The 16734-nt window shown below is 30.8% G+C and overlaps 1 protein-coding gene across 1 annotated transcript; it reads right to left on the bottom strand.

The window, feature by feature from the left end:
- Positions 1 to 10103: 10103 nt before the first annotated feature.
- On the bottom strand, positions 10104 to 10824 carry LOC105801933 (subtilisin-like protease SBT2.5). Its single transcript, XM_012633292.2, has 3 exons — positions 10661 to 10824; positions 10419 to 10566; positions 10104 to 10311 (listed from the first exon to the last, which is right to left on the bottom strand). The coding sequence occupies exons 1-3, from the start codon at positions 10735 to 10737 to the stop codon at positions 10249 to 10251; spliced, it is 288 nt and encodes a 95-aa protein (XP_012488746.1). The 5' UTR covers positions 10738 to 10824; the 3' UTR covers positions 10104 to 10248.
- Positions 10825 to 16734: the final 5910 nt, after the last annotated feature.

Genomic DNA, 16734 nt, shown 5'->3' with positions numbered 1-16734 from the left:
AAATACCAATCTTCACCTATGCCATACCACATTGAAACATGGCATTCCACTTCAATTGCAATGGTGTCGAAAATAGTAGTTTCAGGGCCACCAAATCTGACGAGTAAGTTTGTAAACATTATTATTTAATATTTACGAGTCAAAAGTGATTTTTTAAAAAAGTTTTTGATTTGATAATTTATGTTATATAAGTGATTTATTAAGTTCAAGTAGTTTTAGAAGATGAGGTATCGAGACCTTGTTTTTATTAACTAAGCCGTAAATATTTTTATAAATATTTACGGAGTGTTATTAAGGTGGTATTAAAGTTTAGTTAATAAATTTTAACGTTTCGATAGTTAATTAATTAAAAGGACCAAATTAAAAAATGCATTCACGGGACTCGTTCCCATTAATTGGACTCGTAAATATTTTTAATAAATATTTACGAAGCTAGTTGTGTAGTTAATTAGGTTTCGGTTAAGTGAATTTGCTTTAATTAAAAGTAATTAGATATAAGGACTAAATTGCATATAGAGTAAAAGTTGAATTATAGATTAAAGAAAAATTAAAGGGACTAAAGAAGTAATTATGTCATTGTTGTTTAATGAGGCGGCATAAAGTAAGATATTTATAAATTTAATATATATTATAATAACTATATATATTGTTATAATAATAAAACAAATAAAAAAGAAAGAAAGAAAAGAAAGCCAAAGTCAAAGCCAAACGAAAACAGAAAGGAAAGAAAGAAAAAAGAAAAAGAGAAAGAAAGACGCAAGGCTAGGGACTTCTTGGGTTCAAAGTTCAATTGATTAGTCAAATTAGTTTCTTTTTCTTGTAATTTTTATATTTTTAAAATTTCAATATTAAATATTACCCAACCCATGTCAAAATTTTAGAAATTATTGAGTTTTTAAATATTGTTAATGTTGAATAATTTTAGTATTAGAGATTAAATTGATAGATTTTTAAGTTAGAAGTGAAAAAGGATTGAATTGTAGAATAATTTGTAATTTTGAGTAATATGGACTAAATTGTGAAAAATTAAAATTTAGGGATTTAAGTGAAACTAGAGAGTTAAATCTAGTTTAAAGTGGAAATTGAATGAAAATATAGAATTGATTGTGAAGAAATAAAATTAGTCTCGGTCTAGGGACTAAATTGGAATTTAGACAAATGTTGAGTAAAAATTGAAATATGCAATATGAAATTGAATTGTATTGAATTGATGAATTTTAATTGTTTTAATTTCGTAGCTAATGTCGTACCAGAATTCTTGACTAAAAAGGGAAAGATAAAATCGACGAGGAATAGCTCGGAATTTTTGGTTTGTATTTCTATAATTTGAATTTAGTTGTTAATTGTTATAATTCAATTTAATGTATATGGTAAGTGTTGAGGTGAGAATTATTGTGTTTTGCAATTGAAATTGATTGATTTAGTATGTGATGAATTTATTGAATTTATATTAATTGAATTGGTATATATATATTGAATACAATGATTATTTGAATTGAAATGAATATTGGTTGTATTTGAAAAGTGAATTGAAACCCTATTAACTGTATCGGGCTGAATCAGATATAGATGGCATGCCATATGATTGGAAGAGTTTAGGGATTTCTTCAACTTCGAGTCGATAAGACACTGAGTGTTAATTTACTACTTTAGATTAATTCGATGAAGCACTGAGTACCAATTTACTTCAGTTTAACCTATGAGACATTGGGTGTCAAATTATTACTTCGAATTATCCGATGAGCCACTGGGTGCCAAACTAGTGTGTTTTGGTTGGATCCGTGTATCCGTCTGAGTCGTGTTAATAGGGGTAAATGAATAATAAAATTTTATAATTGATATTTGAATGGTATGGTATGAGAAATGGAAATAAAATTGTAACACCCGTAACTCGTATCCGTCGCCAGAACAGAATTACGGAGCATTACCAAAATCTACATATCAAGTAAACGGATATTTCACATCATATAGTATTCAAATCAAGCTTAAACCAAGTTTTATACATATATGATCATCATAAATACTCTAGTATTCAAACTTATCAAATTGACAAATTTCACATATATGCATACTTGTACTAAGTTAACATACCTATAAGATTATCATCATTCAAGTATACCAAACACTCACATCTAACATAATATAACCTATCATATGCACATCAAAACATGTTCATCACAAGCCATCCCTGTGGCTAGATATGACAAAACATTAATAAGCCAACATTGGCCAAATTAACTTATACATGCCATTATAACCAGAATCAAATCATCCAAAATTACCGATAGAATCAATTGATAGTGTGATATAACTCTGACAAGCTTCCAACTCGTTCGAGCTTCCGATAATTTGTAGGGTAAATAAAAACAAATATGTAAGCAATGAATGCTTAGTAAGCTCGCGTAATCTTTAATCATATTAATTCATTTCAAATATGAAATCTATACATATCAAGAATAATCCAATATTTATACCACAATACTCATTAAGTTATATTCATCAACTCACAAGGTGAATAAATCCACATCATCACTTATACATATTATCCCAAGCTTAGTAGGATTTTATATAACTTTAACTCTTCCAAATTTCTTTATTTTCATTTGCATTTCTTTACTTTCCACACTTATTCCATATGCATGACACATAAGTCATAAATATATCATTCAACCATGGTCACAAGCTAGTGCATTTAACCAAAGCCTTTTTCAAATTGATCATATGATAAGTCATTTCATAAGAAATTGCATGATTTAAACATTACCACTCTTTCATGAGCACCAGCATATTTTCACTTAAATACTTACCAATTCAATGCATCATATAAATAAACATATTACCATTCAACAAATAGCTTGGCACTTGCCTAAGCATCAAGCAACAACACTGGTTAGTGTACTTGCACATATTACATATAAACTCATCATTGATAAACTTATTTTCTTGACATGTCACACTTGAATTTATTACTCGTCTCAACATACATAATTTCCTTGTATCAACATATCAAAGATAGTCATATATTTACATGTCATGATACATATCATTCTCTCATCGTTTCTTCATAACATATATCATTCATTTCATTATATTAATATTTCATGTACCATCATTTTCATGAATTTCGTTTATATTTATTCCGAGAATGAGTTCATAATCATGAATATACATAATTATCAGGCAAGTTTCATATACATGTATTTTCCATGTCATGTTTCAACATATCAAATAAATATCATTTCTATGTATTTCAGGTATATACCGGTAATAGTTCATTTCAAACTCATGTTATCTCATATCAGAACTTTGCTCGTTGAACCATTTAAAATGTCAATGGATACATGGGTAGTACACATATAGTGTACAAAGTTGTAATCCATCAATTCATATTTGTGAATGCTCATACGAGCACTTAATAGGAAGCTCTTTCAAGCCATATAACGGGAAGCTCATGCGAGCCAATTTTGGGATGGTTTAAGCGGGCCAATATTGGGAACCTCCGAAGAGCCAATTAATCAGGAAGCTCATGAAAGAGCCTTTAATCGGGAAGCTCCGAATAGCCATATATCGGGACGCTCATAAGAGCTGCGGTGTGTCCACAACACATGTAGGATCACAACCAATTGGGATGCTCCGAAGAGCTATTAACGGAAAGCTCGCAAGAACCATATAACGGGATGCTCATGAGAGCTAATATCGGGATGCTCTTTCGAGCTGTGGTGTGTCCGCAACACATGCAGGAACACAACCATTTGGGATGCTCTGAAGAGCTATTAACTGGAAGCTCGTGAGACCTATATATCGGGAACCCTGTATCCATCGAATTTCATTTGTTCAAACGAGACTTAATACTTGTCATATATTTTTCGGATATGTGATCAATATTCATACATAGAAATTACACAATTTACATACACAACATTCAATTAAAACATATAAATATACAATTTAGTTACATGAACTTACCTAGCTAAATTTCAGAAATACCAAGATTCAGGGGCATATTGGTAATTTTCTATTTTCTCTATTTTCCTCCCTATCTTGATCTAAATTAATAATTTCATTCAATTTATTAATTTAGATAAAAAAACAATTCATTTCATGCAATTTGGTCATTTTGACATTTTACAAAATTACCCTAAAATTTTACTTTTATTTAATTTAGTCCCTAAACTCAAAACATGCAAATTAACCATTTTAATACAAATTAAAGCTATCCAAATATCCATGGCATTCAATAAAACCCATTTTGCAATAAATTCACAACAAACTCTTGTATTTTTACCATTTCAATAATTTAGTCCCTAATCGAGAAATTCATCAAAATCACTTAATAAAATACTTTTAATTAACAACTAATATTTCAAATTAGTCATTTAACATCAAAAATCATATAGATTTAACAATGGCAACATCCAAAATCTTTAACAAAACCAAAAATAAAGGTAATGTTTAGTTGGACCTAATTATAACAATCTTAAAATATAAAAATTATAAGAAAAGAGACTAAATTGAACTTACATGCATGAATATAAAATGGCAGAACCTCCAAGTTAAGCTCCCATGGTTTTCGTCAATGAAAAATAGAAATGTCCAGAGAAGATGTCTTTTCACCTTTTTTTATTATCTTATTTTAATTTCAACAATTTTACAATTATACCATTGAATCCTTTTATTTTATTATTTTTCCTTCATATGCCGCCTCATCCATTTAATTTAGGTATAATTGTTTCTTAAGTCCTCCCTTATTTATTAATTCAACCATTTAGTCACTTAATTATTATAATTAGCAAGTTTTGCACTTTTTTCAATTTAGTCGTTTTAATTAATTAACTATCGAAAAATTAAAAATTTTCAACGAAACTTTAATACTACCTTAATGACACTCCGTAAATATTTAACAAAATATTTATGGCTTGGTTTATAGAAACGAGATCTCGATACCTCATTTTCTAGAACCACTTGACCAAAATTATTATTATAAAACACAATTTATAAATTCAAAATTTTTTTAAAACCATATTTGACTCGTAAATATTAAATAATAATATTTACGAACTTACTTATCGGATTTGGTGGCCTCAAACCACTATTTCTGACACCACTGAAAATCGGGCTGTTACAGAAATAGTGAATTGAAAATAGAATGTGAAATATGTTGCAAATATATGGAATACATGAGTTATATACTCATGAAATGACAATGGAATGGATATTGCAATTGTATAATGAAATGTGAAATAAATTGTGAAAAGCTATTTATATAGCAAGTATGAGAATTGAGATATTTGTGAAACAAATGAAATATGATATGATTGTTGTAATAATTAAATATTAACATGCGTTTATATTTCAATTGTATATTTGTAATTTCTTATCTTTAAATATTCGGATTATAGAAATACCACTGAGTTTATACTCAGTGTATGGTTTTGTTTCCTGTGCGCAAGTTAGGTACTTAACTTTTGATCGCCGATTCAGCATCCAACAACGATCCCGAACTCAAATGTGGTGATGTTTATCCTTTGTGTCGGCATGTACCTAGGGTGTCTAAATAATAGTTATTTTGTGATTTGATTGTAAATGAGGTTATAAGTTTAATTTTGGTTGGCTTTATACATATAAATATGTGTTTGTTTTTGAAGCTATATTATGGTATGGTAAATTGAACTAAATCTAGATAGGTGCATGTTAATTTAATTCTATGTTTAAGTGCTCATGAACTAGGCAAATTTGATTTGGATTTGATATGTTTATAATTTGGATTAAAATGATGATTTGATGACTTGTTTTGGTGGTATGAAATGTTTGAAATTTCTGTCTATTTGATCTGTAAACTCCGGTAATGCTCCATAACTTGGTTCCGGCGAGGGATATGGGTTGGGAGTGTTACAATACACATTAATGGCTTATAGGCCTTAAGCATGAAAGCCAACCATCAAGAATAAGTTATTTATTATAAGCATACTCTAAAGTATCAATTTTCAAATACTAAATAATTTTATTCATTAAACAAGCTACCATTTCTACCTCAATCTATGTCATTTTACAAGCCAAACATGTAGGTATAGATCATCTCTTACTTTAGGATAACATATAGCCAACACCAAATATGTACCAAATCACCAAGGCAAGACATTACACAAAATGACTATGTTATACATGCTAAGTATAGATACTTTTACATGCTAAGGTTCTCACCAAAAAAATTGTATACATGTCACAACCCTTGACTCGAAATGATAGTATAACTATCGATTTGGTAATAGTGTGAGCTTCGGAATGATCTGGCTTGATGAATTTTGCAATGCAACGGTCAACAAAAAAAGGAAAACAAACAGGGTGAGTATATAGGATGCTTAGTAAGTTCACATGTATCATACAAAACTTACCACATTGTTACGTAATATTTTTAAGTTACTTTAGCTTTGCATAATATTTGGCTAGACATGGCAATAAAAAACACCAGCATTGTAACATGTCAAATCATGTCACTTTAGGTAACTAAACTCAAAAACACATTTAATCAAGGGATAATACAGTCATGTACATTTTAAAGACATTACTCCAATCAAAATTTCGTCATCAATTCATTCAATAACTTTTTATTTGAATATAAATTTTATTTTATTTCATTTCAATTTATCAATTTCATCTAAACTGTTTCGCCTAATGAACCCTAGTAAACGGGCTCGAATACACGAGTATATACACCATACCAGTCCTTTGTTCGAATTGAATGTATATACATATCAGGTTACTCGACGAGCTAAAACTTTATAAAGACACATCATGTTACTTGTCCAAGCTAAACTTGTGTCGCGTTACACTTGAGAATCCACAACAAATGTTGGACCTCGGTAACATTTGTAACAAATCTCATACAAGCGTGCACAATACCCTATTAGCATGCCAATCGTATACTAACCTTTACTAAGTTCGCATGGGCATCTTTTGCACATATAAACGTTACATTTCATTTTAGTCAAATTCTATCATTTCATACTAATTCACAACTAGATATTTCACAATCAAACATACAAATATAAATCAAATACATAACAACCTAAGTAAACAAATACCATATGAATTTACCTGATCAAAACACCAAACAAGTTGATTCTTCAGGACTGATCAACAATTTTAGCTTTTACTCAATTAACTTTGCTTTGATCCGGTTCTTGATCTAAATAATTATTTTATACAACCCATCAATACAAAATATTTTCATACTGTGCATTGAAATGAATGAACCTATATAATTTCGTTTTTCAATACCCCTAAATTTTTACATATTATTCAATTTAGTCCATGAATTCGAAATAGCCATAATTTTCAATTCTTAACCTTGGTTTAAAATCCAACTCCACATACATTCATTGGGGACCCTCAACTTTCTATTTCTACCAAAGTTTCACAGTAATTTTGCATTTTAATCACTTCAGTCCCTATGTACAAAACTAACAATCAAACATTACAATCTAGTCTTTTTCATAATCTAAGCTTAAAATCTATCAATTTCACACCTAATTCTCCAAGAAATTAACAATGAAAACTTTCTAAAACTTTATCAGTTTTAAAAATTGGTACATGAGCTAGCTAAATCAAGCTATTATGACCTCAAATTCATAAAAATTACAAGAAAATAACCTAAATCCGCTTACCAAATTATAGTCGAATGATCAAGTGTTTTGAAAATTTTCTTCAAGCTACTTCTATGGTGGACGGTAGTGAATGGGAAGAAGATGGTAAGTTTCCACTAACTTTTCCTATTTATACCACAATTATATGCTAATTAACCTTGTTTAACGAATTAAATTATGATTTACTTAATATAATTAACCTATTAATTCAACATTGTGGACTTTCCATCGTCATCCACTATCACATAATTAGAACTGGTTTGTTTATCATTTTGGACCTTTGACTAATTACAATTTAAGTCCTCAATCTTTTGGTCAATTAAAAACCTATAGCAATTATAATTTTACAATTTGGTCCTTGTATCATAATTAAGTAATTACTTGACAAAATTGATGGACCAAACATTAATAATTTTTATACCAACTCCGTAAATATTTATATTTAATATTTACGAACTTAGTTTATGGAAATGGGGTTCGAAAACTCCTTTTTCGATACCACTAAAAATCGAGTTGTTACATGCATTGTGTAATTTGAATTTTTTATAGTTTTATTTTTGTTTATAACCCTTTCACCTAAAAAGTTTAAAAACAAATTTATCAAAATATACAAAACATAAAACACTTAAAATCCAATATAATAAATTACATTTTTCAAGACAGACTCTTGATGTCACAGAGAAATGAAAACTATAAAAAAGATCACAATGTGTAAAGATTGGGAGTTAAATTTTTTAAAACCAAGACTAAAATGACATTATATATAAATGTTGAGGTTAAAGTTGCTATTATGTCAATTTTAAAAGTTGACAAAATATTTTTCTGTTAACCATTTAATGGTAGATGACTTAAAAAAAATTGATATTTTATAACTTTTCATAATTAAGTTAAAATAACTAATTTATTCATGGTAATTGCCATAAGTGTGCAAATGGAAAAAAGAAAAACAATACGAGCAGAAATTTCCAGATCAAGACTGGCCTATTGTCCAACTTGCAAGATATGCAACTGACTTTATTAGAGATTAAAAGCAAGGAATGTCAATGGGGAATCAATCTTAGCGTTGACATTTATGGATAAACAATCATATTCATGCATTGATAACGATGAAATGACTCTAAGCACTGAACCAAGCTGCTTCAGTTTTATTCTTTTTTTATCTTTAATGCCTTGTCTAGGTTCTTAAAGGCCAAAATTCCCATCTGTATTTGGCAATTCTTCAATGGTTTCAAGATCGGATGAACTCTATAATCACTCATTTTTTATTGGTTTATATTCCATCGTCCACTTGAGCTTTCCTAGTGATTTTGAAGTCAACTGTGAGTGTCTTTCTGAGCAAGTTTGAAATACCTCATTATTTGCACGTCAAATATGAATATATATTCGATACATGTATTTCCATACTCATATAGCCTTTTTCAAATCCTATAAAAGGGTGTTTGTTAGCCAATTCTCTTCAATGTGAATCAGCCAAACCAATCAGCAAGGTCCTTGAATCTTACAAGGCATTGGTTCCTCACTCTCCCTCAAGGGCTTCCTGCAATGCCACCGAATACTGCCCTGGCAATGCTGGAAATCTTTGGGGAGAGTGAAAATAAACTTGCCTTGCTAAAAAGATAGCTTTGTGCGTATGCATTTTCAACGGGAACTCATTTCCCACTCTCCCTCAAGGGCTTCCGTATTTGCTTACCTTTTTTAAGGGCTTTAAAATGAATCCCTTGGGGGAGAGAGTGGACAATGTTCACTATTAACATTAGACTGAACGAAGATATGAATTCGAGTATATTCATGCTTTTTATCTAAGTTTTGGAAACTCAAATTTTTAGGTTTTTCATGGAAGAAAACAATATAGAAAAGCATGTTTATTATTTGCCTTTGCTTTCACTTTTCCAGGGTAATCTCAAACATTTCTTACAGGTTATAATGCAAGGCAATGCATGACAGTCTCTGGGTATAAGAGCTTCTTGATTGAAGAAAATGGTAGCAGAGAAAAGACAAAAGAGCAACAAACATATTGCATGTGAGGAATGACCCACAAATTCAGAGACAGGCTTTCAAACATTAATGTTGAAATTTTGAACCGTTTTCGAGTATGTTTTTGCTGTACGTTTCTGTCTTTAACCTTATTGGATAAAGTGGAAGGGGTGGGAAGACATTAACACACATATATGAATTGTTTCAAATCAGTTGTCCCATCCTCACCAGCTAAACACAAATTACAAAGGATAAGAGGGAATCTATCTTCATTTGTGTCAGCCAATGTGGGGGACATGATCGTTTCTTTATGGACTTTGGCATTAGTTCTTTGTTGTGTTTGGATTCACAAATAAAAATTAAGTTCCCTTAGCTAACCCTCTCACCAGTCTCTGCAGGTCTTTGATTTCAAAGCATAAAATGTTTATAAAGCAATTGTAATATCAAAGAGCTACTAATAAAAAGTAGCAATTAGAAAAGGATATATTTGTTGACTTAAATCTCCATAGAAATGATTTTATTGAACAAAGATATATAACTTAATTAAACCTACATGTACAAATGTTCATCAATCTTCTACAAACTTCAAGCTTTTTGATATATAATATAATATTCTTCATAGCTATCTCCACTAAGGAAGCTCTTGATTCTTCTCCACAACTCTAACCCCGTTTGCAGATCTAAGCACATTGGCCTGATTACATTGAACAAAACCATAAATAAACACAACCCAAAGTGTAAAAATAAAATAAAACTGATATTGCAGACACCCATATGTATTCTTGAATTATTTTTAAGTACCTGAGTTTCTGTGATTTCAACTGCAAAACCATCAACAATGACCAAAGATAAGGTCTTCTTATAGGTACCAGCTTGAAGGGTACTTGCCAAAAGCTCGTCGTGCTTCTTACTCAGATACAAATCAAGCTCATACGCCCCTTTTTTAGTTCTATTAAACAACAATAAGAAAACATAAACATGGAGAAAGAAACTTGCAGATAGATAATTAAAATATGAAGCAGTAATGATATAATGAAACTCACTGATCAGCTCGAAGACGCTGGTATTCAGGATCATAGTTCATGAAAACAAAGTATAGCTCAGTTCTTGTGCTGCCCATTGCCACTATTCTTTTTTTCCAGGTTTGGGTTGGTCAGTTTTTGCATTTTCCAAGCTCATTATGGTAGGTATTTATACCTGAACAGTGACATATAGACCCACCTTTCAAACACACACATACATAATATATATTCAACCACAAATTCAATCTTTTCAAAGATCTTAATTAAATAAAAACCAACAACAACTATATAATAAATTTCCAGCTAGCATTTAACCAAATAATCACAACAAAAAGTCAAAAGGAACCCTAACTCTGAAATATGAACTATAATATGTAGTAGAGTTTAATAATGTGGAGATTAATTAATGTGAAGTGTGAACATATTCATTGACCTGAGCAGATATTAACAGTCCTTGCAACATTTCTATAAGTATTTATTATATTATGATACCTTAACGTTCATACCGACAAATAGAAACATCTAATCTAGCCAACTTAAATTTTAGCTTTGTTTCTAATCAATCTGGTAAGCTCGATGAAAGTCAAACTTAAATATGCATTTTCACACAACCCAAAATGTAGTTATATGCTTAATAAAATATATGTTACAATGTTGACATTGTTTGCTAATTTTCGTAAAATAAGATACAATTTTATACTATAAAATACGACAAACATAAATAATATTGTATATATAGATTTTTATAAGCGAAATTTTTAAAAGAATGGCACGTAATCTTAATTACCAATATTTATAAAAACAAAGACGACTTTATATGTGATAAAGAACACTGTCATGGTAATTAAACTAATGCATGGCTATTGGAAGGATTATAAAATTGATCTTTTAACGTGTAATCAACCAAAACAATCATAGTAATTAAAAAAGAACAAATAAATACAGTATCGATTGGATATACTTTGAACAATTTGGCAATTCCAATGGTAGAACATGCTGTTACTACGTGAAATTCATGGGAGTGTGTAACATACAGTATTATAATCATTAAATTGATAACATTACTAGTTTTTAATTCAGTTGGTTTGATCAATTTAATTGTTAGACCAATAATAATTAAAATTTATAATTTTTTATTAAATCGATTCACCTTATTCAACTATTGATTTTTTCTTAGTTTCTAATTTTTATCGATTTCAAACAGTTTTTGATTCAATCGATTCAACCCTGTTATTTGAACTAATATACTGATCCATTTTTTATCCAATCTATTGCTATTTCAATAACACCGGTCACATCATTAAAACTGCACAAAAACCAAGTTCAAGAATAAAAAAGGATCCAATTGCCACATTTCAGTACCAAAATAAACTTAATTACCATGTCAGGGTCCAAAACATATATTATCCCTGATAATATTAGACTATTAAGTAAAAATAAAGGCAACAAAAATATCTTGTCTGACGGTAAACTAGTGGATGCATGCGTTCCTTCTCCAAGTCGGCAAAAACCCCGTGCACGTGAGAACATTACGTACCTGGTAGGAAAGAAGGGTGAACTGCAGTGGCAATAATATGGAGGTGGGTCCCACAAATAATTATCCACGTGTCAGTTCATCAGAGGATGATGGGAAGAGGAAAGGAGATTGTTAAGAGAGACATGGTAGACGTGTGAGAACTTAATTGGCAGCTACGGGTTTTGTTTTTAAATTTCAGACAGACAGCTGTCAGTCACGTGCTCCTCCAATCTTATGTCACCCGCAAACTCTACGCAAAACACACGTGGGGAACCTTTTTTAACTTTGTTTGACCGTACAGATTCCGATTCTTCCAATAAATGTTAGGCAATGGCCAATAGGCGAAATCCGCATTTCTCTTTCATCATTGAATTATAGATGCAATGAACTTAATAAATTTTTATTGTGTGATATTATCTAATCAAATAACAGGTGATGATATAATAGTAAAAGTATTTATCATTTTAGATGTAATTATGTTATTATTTAAGTTTATTCCGTTATTATATTTCATTAAAAAAATATTGAATTTATTCATTGAAAAATGATGGATTATATTAACCATCCAACGTTATCTAATGCGATAGAAAGAACTTCAGGCCAAGATGGAAACCAACCTTTGATGTCTTTTAAGACAAACAAACAACTTATCTCATAGGACATCACTAAGATTCATGATCAAGATTTGCCCGATTGCAGGCCTGTCCTCCGGCAACATATTCGTACAAGACAACGCAATTAATGTCCAAAACCATCAAAGCTTGCTTCCGATCTATTCCTCGGGCATCAAATTCAAAAAACATAATTTTACCTTGTCTTATCATTACCTTGGCGGCACGTAAAAACATTACATGACCTGGCTTACTCACTCCTGTTTTTTTGGCTCACATGACCTTGATGATCGGAACCTTCCGTGCAATGATCGGTCAGCTGGAGGAAGCCGTAATCCGATAACCGAGCCGTGAAGTCGGTTGCGATGATGTTGGAGGATTTTATGTTTCCACGAACGTTCATTCTAATGTTGTTTTGATCATTCGGAGAGAGCTGTGCATGGATGAAATCGATTGCTCGTGCAATGCAAATAATAATTCGCAGACGTTGGTTCCAATTTAAGGCAGTTTGGCCACGCCTCCCACCTTGCTTAATCAAAAGAAATATTGTTTGAATATTCTTAAAAAATTAATATTTGGTTAAATTTTGTTACTAGCCTTTGTATCTTGGAAAAAGGTTGTAGATTTAATCTCTATATTTTAATTTGGTTATTTTTAGTCCCTATACTTTTTAAATTTTAAAATTTTAGTCCTCACCAAATGATAATTATTATTAAATTCAATGTGATGTGACAAACATATTACTATATGTGTCGCTTGTTATTTCAATATGTTACTCACTAAAAATTCAATCAATGGATTAACAATGTTATTTTGTGTCAAATTTTAAATTTCAAAATTCGGAAAGTATAAAACTTAAAATAATTCAATTGAAGAATATAAACTAAACCTACAATTATACACATGTTACAAGACTAGTAATTGAATTTAACCAAATAGATTTAATTGTTAGTGTTATAAAGATTAAAATTGATCAAATTAAAATTCAGAAACAAAATCCACAACTTTCTAAAAGTAAAATTTAACCCCTCTAAAACCATTACGAAGTTAACGAAAAACTGACTTGAAAGCAAGTCAGCTAAGCTTCCCATAGGGTATAGTCACAAAGAACAAGCTTGATCCTCTTGGGATATAAGTAAGCAGTGATGGGGACGAGATAGTCGCTGTTGTTGCAAACATGAGCCAATCTCTCGACTCTCCTGCCGAACTCACGCTCCATCATTCTGAAACCTTTTTAGAGCGCAAACTCTACCATCTGATAACACCACTTTTTCTGTCAACCCCATGTTGTTGTTGTTGTTGTTTCCCATCATCAGACCGACGGGCATCCTTAAAATTTCCTTCAAAGACAGTGTTGCTCCGTGGCATTGATTTGGACAAGGACCTCTTACTCGACGGTCATCGTTTCGAGTGATGAACCTTGGCCTGTTTTGTTTACCATCTCCTTTAAAATCTCTTTTCGATTATGCGAAAGACCTTGCGAGGACATTTTTCTTCAATTCAAAGGAAAAGCGAGGCAACTCACTAGGCTAATTAGTGATTATGCAGAGAATTATACACCTTCAATACATCAAATATAAAATTTTAATAAAGTTATCCAAAAGGGAAAACAAAATGTGGTTTCTTTCGGGATTTGTGGGTCTGATTTGGCGTTTTTTCTTGAGGTTCATATTATTCTAGGAAAGAATCCACGGAAATTCTCGTTGATTCTGATTTATTGGGTATTTGGCTTAACGCATACTTAGAAAACAAATCTTATATTGTCGTATTCAAATGATATTATAATTGCTATTACTTAAATTCTTATAGGAAAGGAGCAATGTGTAAAATACCTTAAGATATTCAACTCGATAACCCCAACCTCTTATAAAGACTTGGTTTTTTTTTGGATTGGAAAAAGAAACAGTCTTCCTATCTTTGAGTAAAAGTACCGGCACCGAGCCAGGCGGTGTGTCGAATACTAGCAATCCCACAGGTTCCTCTGCACTCACCGACGCCATATGATCCGCAGCCATGTTAGCCAGACGTGGTGTATGCTGCACTCTCGCTCCCCATTGGCTCTCAATTGTAATAAGCTTATCCTTAAAGGTGACCGGGGCCTCTTCTTCTCTATCCACCGCCATGTCGCCAACGTTCCGAGGATCATCTTCCCTTCGCCTGACTTCCTTTGTCGCCCTCCCTAAGCCGCTTTCTCTTGCCGCCTGACTTTGCATGATTTTAATTCAGATTTTTTAAAGTATATTATTTAATTCCAGTTGAGCAAAAACAACCACTAAACACATTTTAAATATTATTTTTAAAGTATACTATTACACCCTAAATTTGTTAGCCCAAGTCTGATCTTTCTGGCAAGAAAATATTATTTTTCTTAAAATAAACACATTTTAAATTTATTTTTTAACAATTCAACTTCCTTTTAAATATTTATAATTATTTTTTCGAATAATATTTAAATTTATGTTTTAGCAAGTTTGCCATCTGACTTTTTTTCTGACCAATATTTAAAGCTTTGAGCATTGAGTTCCTTGTAAGACGACCGAATGAGACTTCGCTAGCTGTCAATATAAAGGAGGAAGACGGGGCTTGATATTTGATAAAGACCAATAAATGGGAGTAGTTCAAATGAATCTTATAATCATTCATCTCCTACATTTTACCTATATATTATTAACCAATTTTATTTCCATCATACAACTCAAAATTTCGTTTATTCTTCAATAACTTTTTGATAAATTTTAAATCCATTCAATTTGTATGTAAAAAAATATTAAAGAAAAAGTGAAAGCCACTCAATGCGGTAAATGGGACTAAACTTGATCTTGAGTCAAGTTGATTCAGGTTTGAGTTAGATCGGTCTAAAATTTTAGATTACTTTTTAGGTTTAAGTTCGACTCGATTTAAAAAATAGATCTACAATTTTATTCAAGCCCAACTCGATCGTAATAATTCTTTTAGATGATTTATTTATATAAAAAAGAATCTTTAAAATATAATACATCAAATACACTAAAAATATTAAAATAAATATTTCTTAACAAATTAAAAATAGAAAAAAATAGACATGTGATTTGAGTCAAGTTGAGCTCAGGCTGAAAGAATTTTGCCCAGGACTCGGCCTGTTTAAAAAAGAAGTTTAATATTTTATCTAAACCTTTTTTAAAATTTATATTTTTATTTAAATTTTTTATTTTTCGAACAAATCTTCAAATTTGAACGTAAATGAAAGCATGATAGACTACATGTATTAGGTACGGACAGCTTGGATAAGCCCAAGTTGCCCATGTGTGATATAAATTCCCAATTAGTCAGATCTCATATAATAAAATGAAAAATGAAAAGTCAAGAAAGTTTTTTTGAGTGAAAGGAAAATTGGATATTCAAATGCAAAAGGATTGTCGTGTGGGATTAAATTTAACCATTTTTTGTATTTTTGCATTTTTGCATTTTGTCACATTGTGCCATATTCCCTTCAAAAACCAAAATATGCTGAAAGAAAAGCGGGGGAAGGAGGGAGAAAGGAGAAAGGAGAAAGGGGAAAGGAGGGGCATCTTAATGAGATCCTAATCTCAAGGCACAAAAGGGGATATGGCAAAATTGGTAGACGCTACGGACTTAATTGGATTGAGCCTTGGTATGGAAATTTATTAAGTGGTAACTTTCAAATTCAGAGAAATCCTAGAATGAAAAATGGGCAATCCTGAGCCAAATCTTATTATTTTATTATTTTACAAAAATGAACATGAACAAAGGTTCAACAAGCGAGAATAATAAAAAAAGGAAATGATAGGTGCAGAGACTCAATGGAAGCTATTCTAACAAATGAGGTTGACTGTTGATAAATGAATCCTTATATCGAATATCAAAATTCTAGAAATGATGCAATATATACCTATTTTTCTTATAGGTATACTAATGAAAAACTATCTCAAAAAAGATAAACCGAACCCGTATTTTTTTTATTTCTATTA

The sequence above is a fragment of the Gossypium raimondii genome, chromosome 11, assembly GCF_025698545.1.
Source record: "Gossypium raimondii isolate GPD5lz chromosome 11, ASM2569854v1, whole genome shotgun sequence".
Taxonomy (NCBI): domain Eukaryota; kingdom Viridiplantae; phylum Streptophyta; class Magnoliopsida; order Malvales; family Malvaceae; genus Gossypium; species Gossypium raimondii.
The sequence above is the reverse complement of the archived record's forward strand: the minus strand, read 5'-3'. Positions and strand labels throughout refer to the sequence as shown.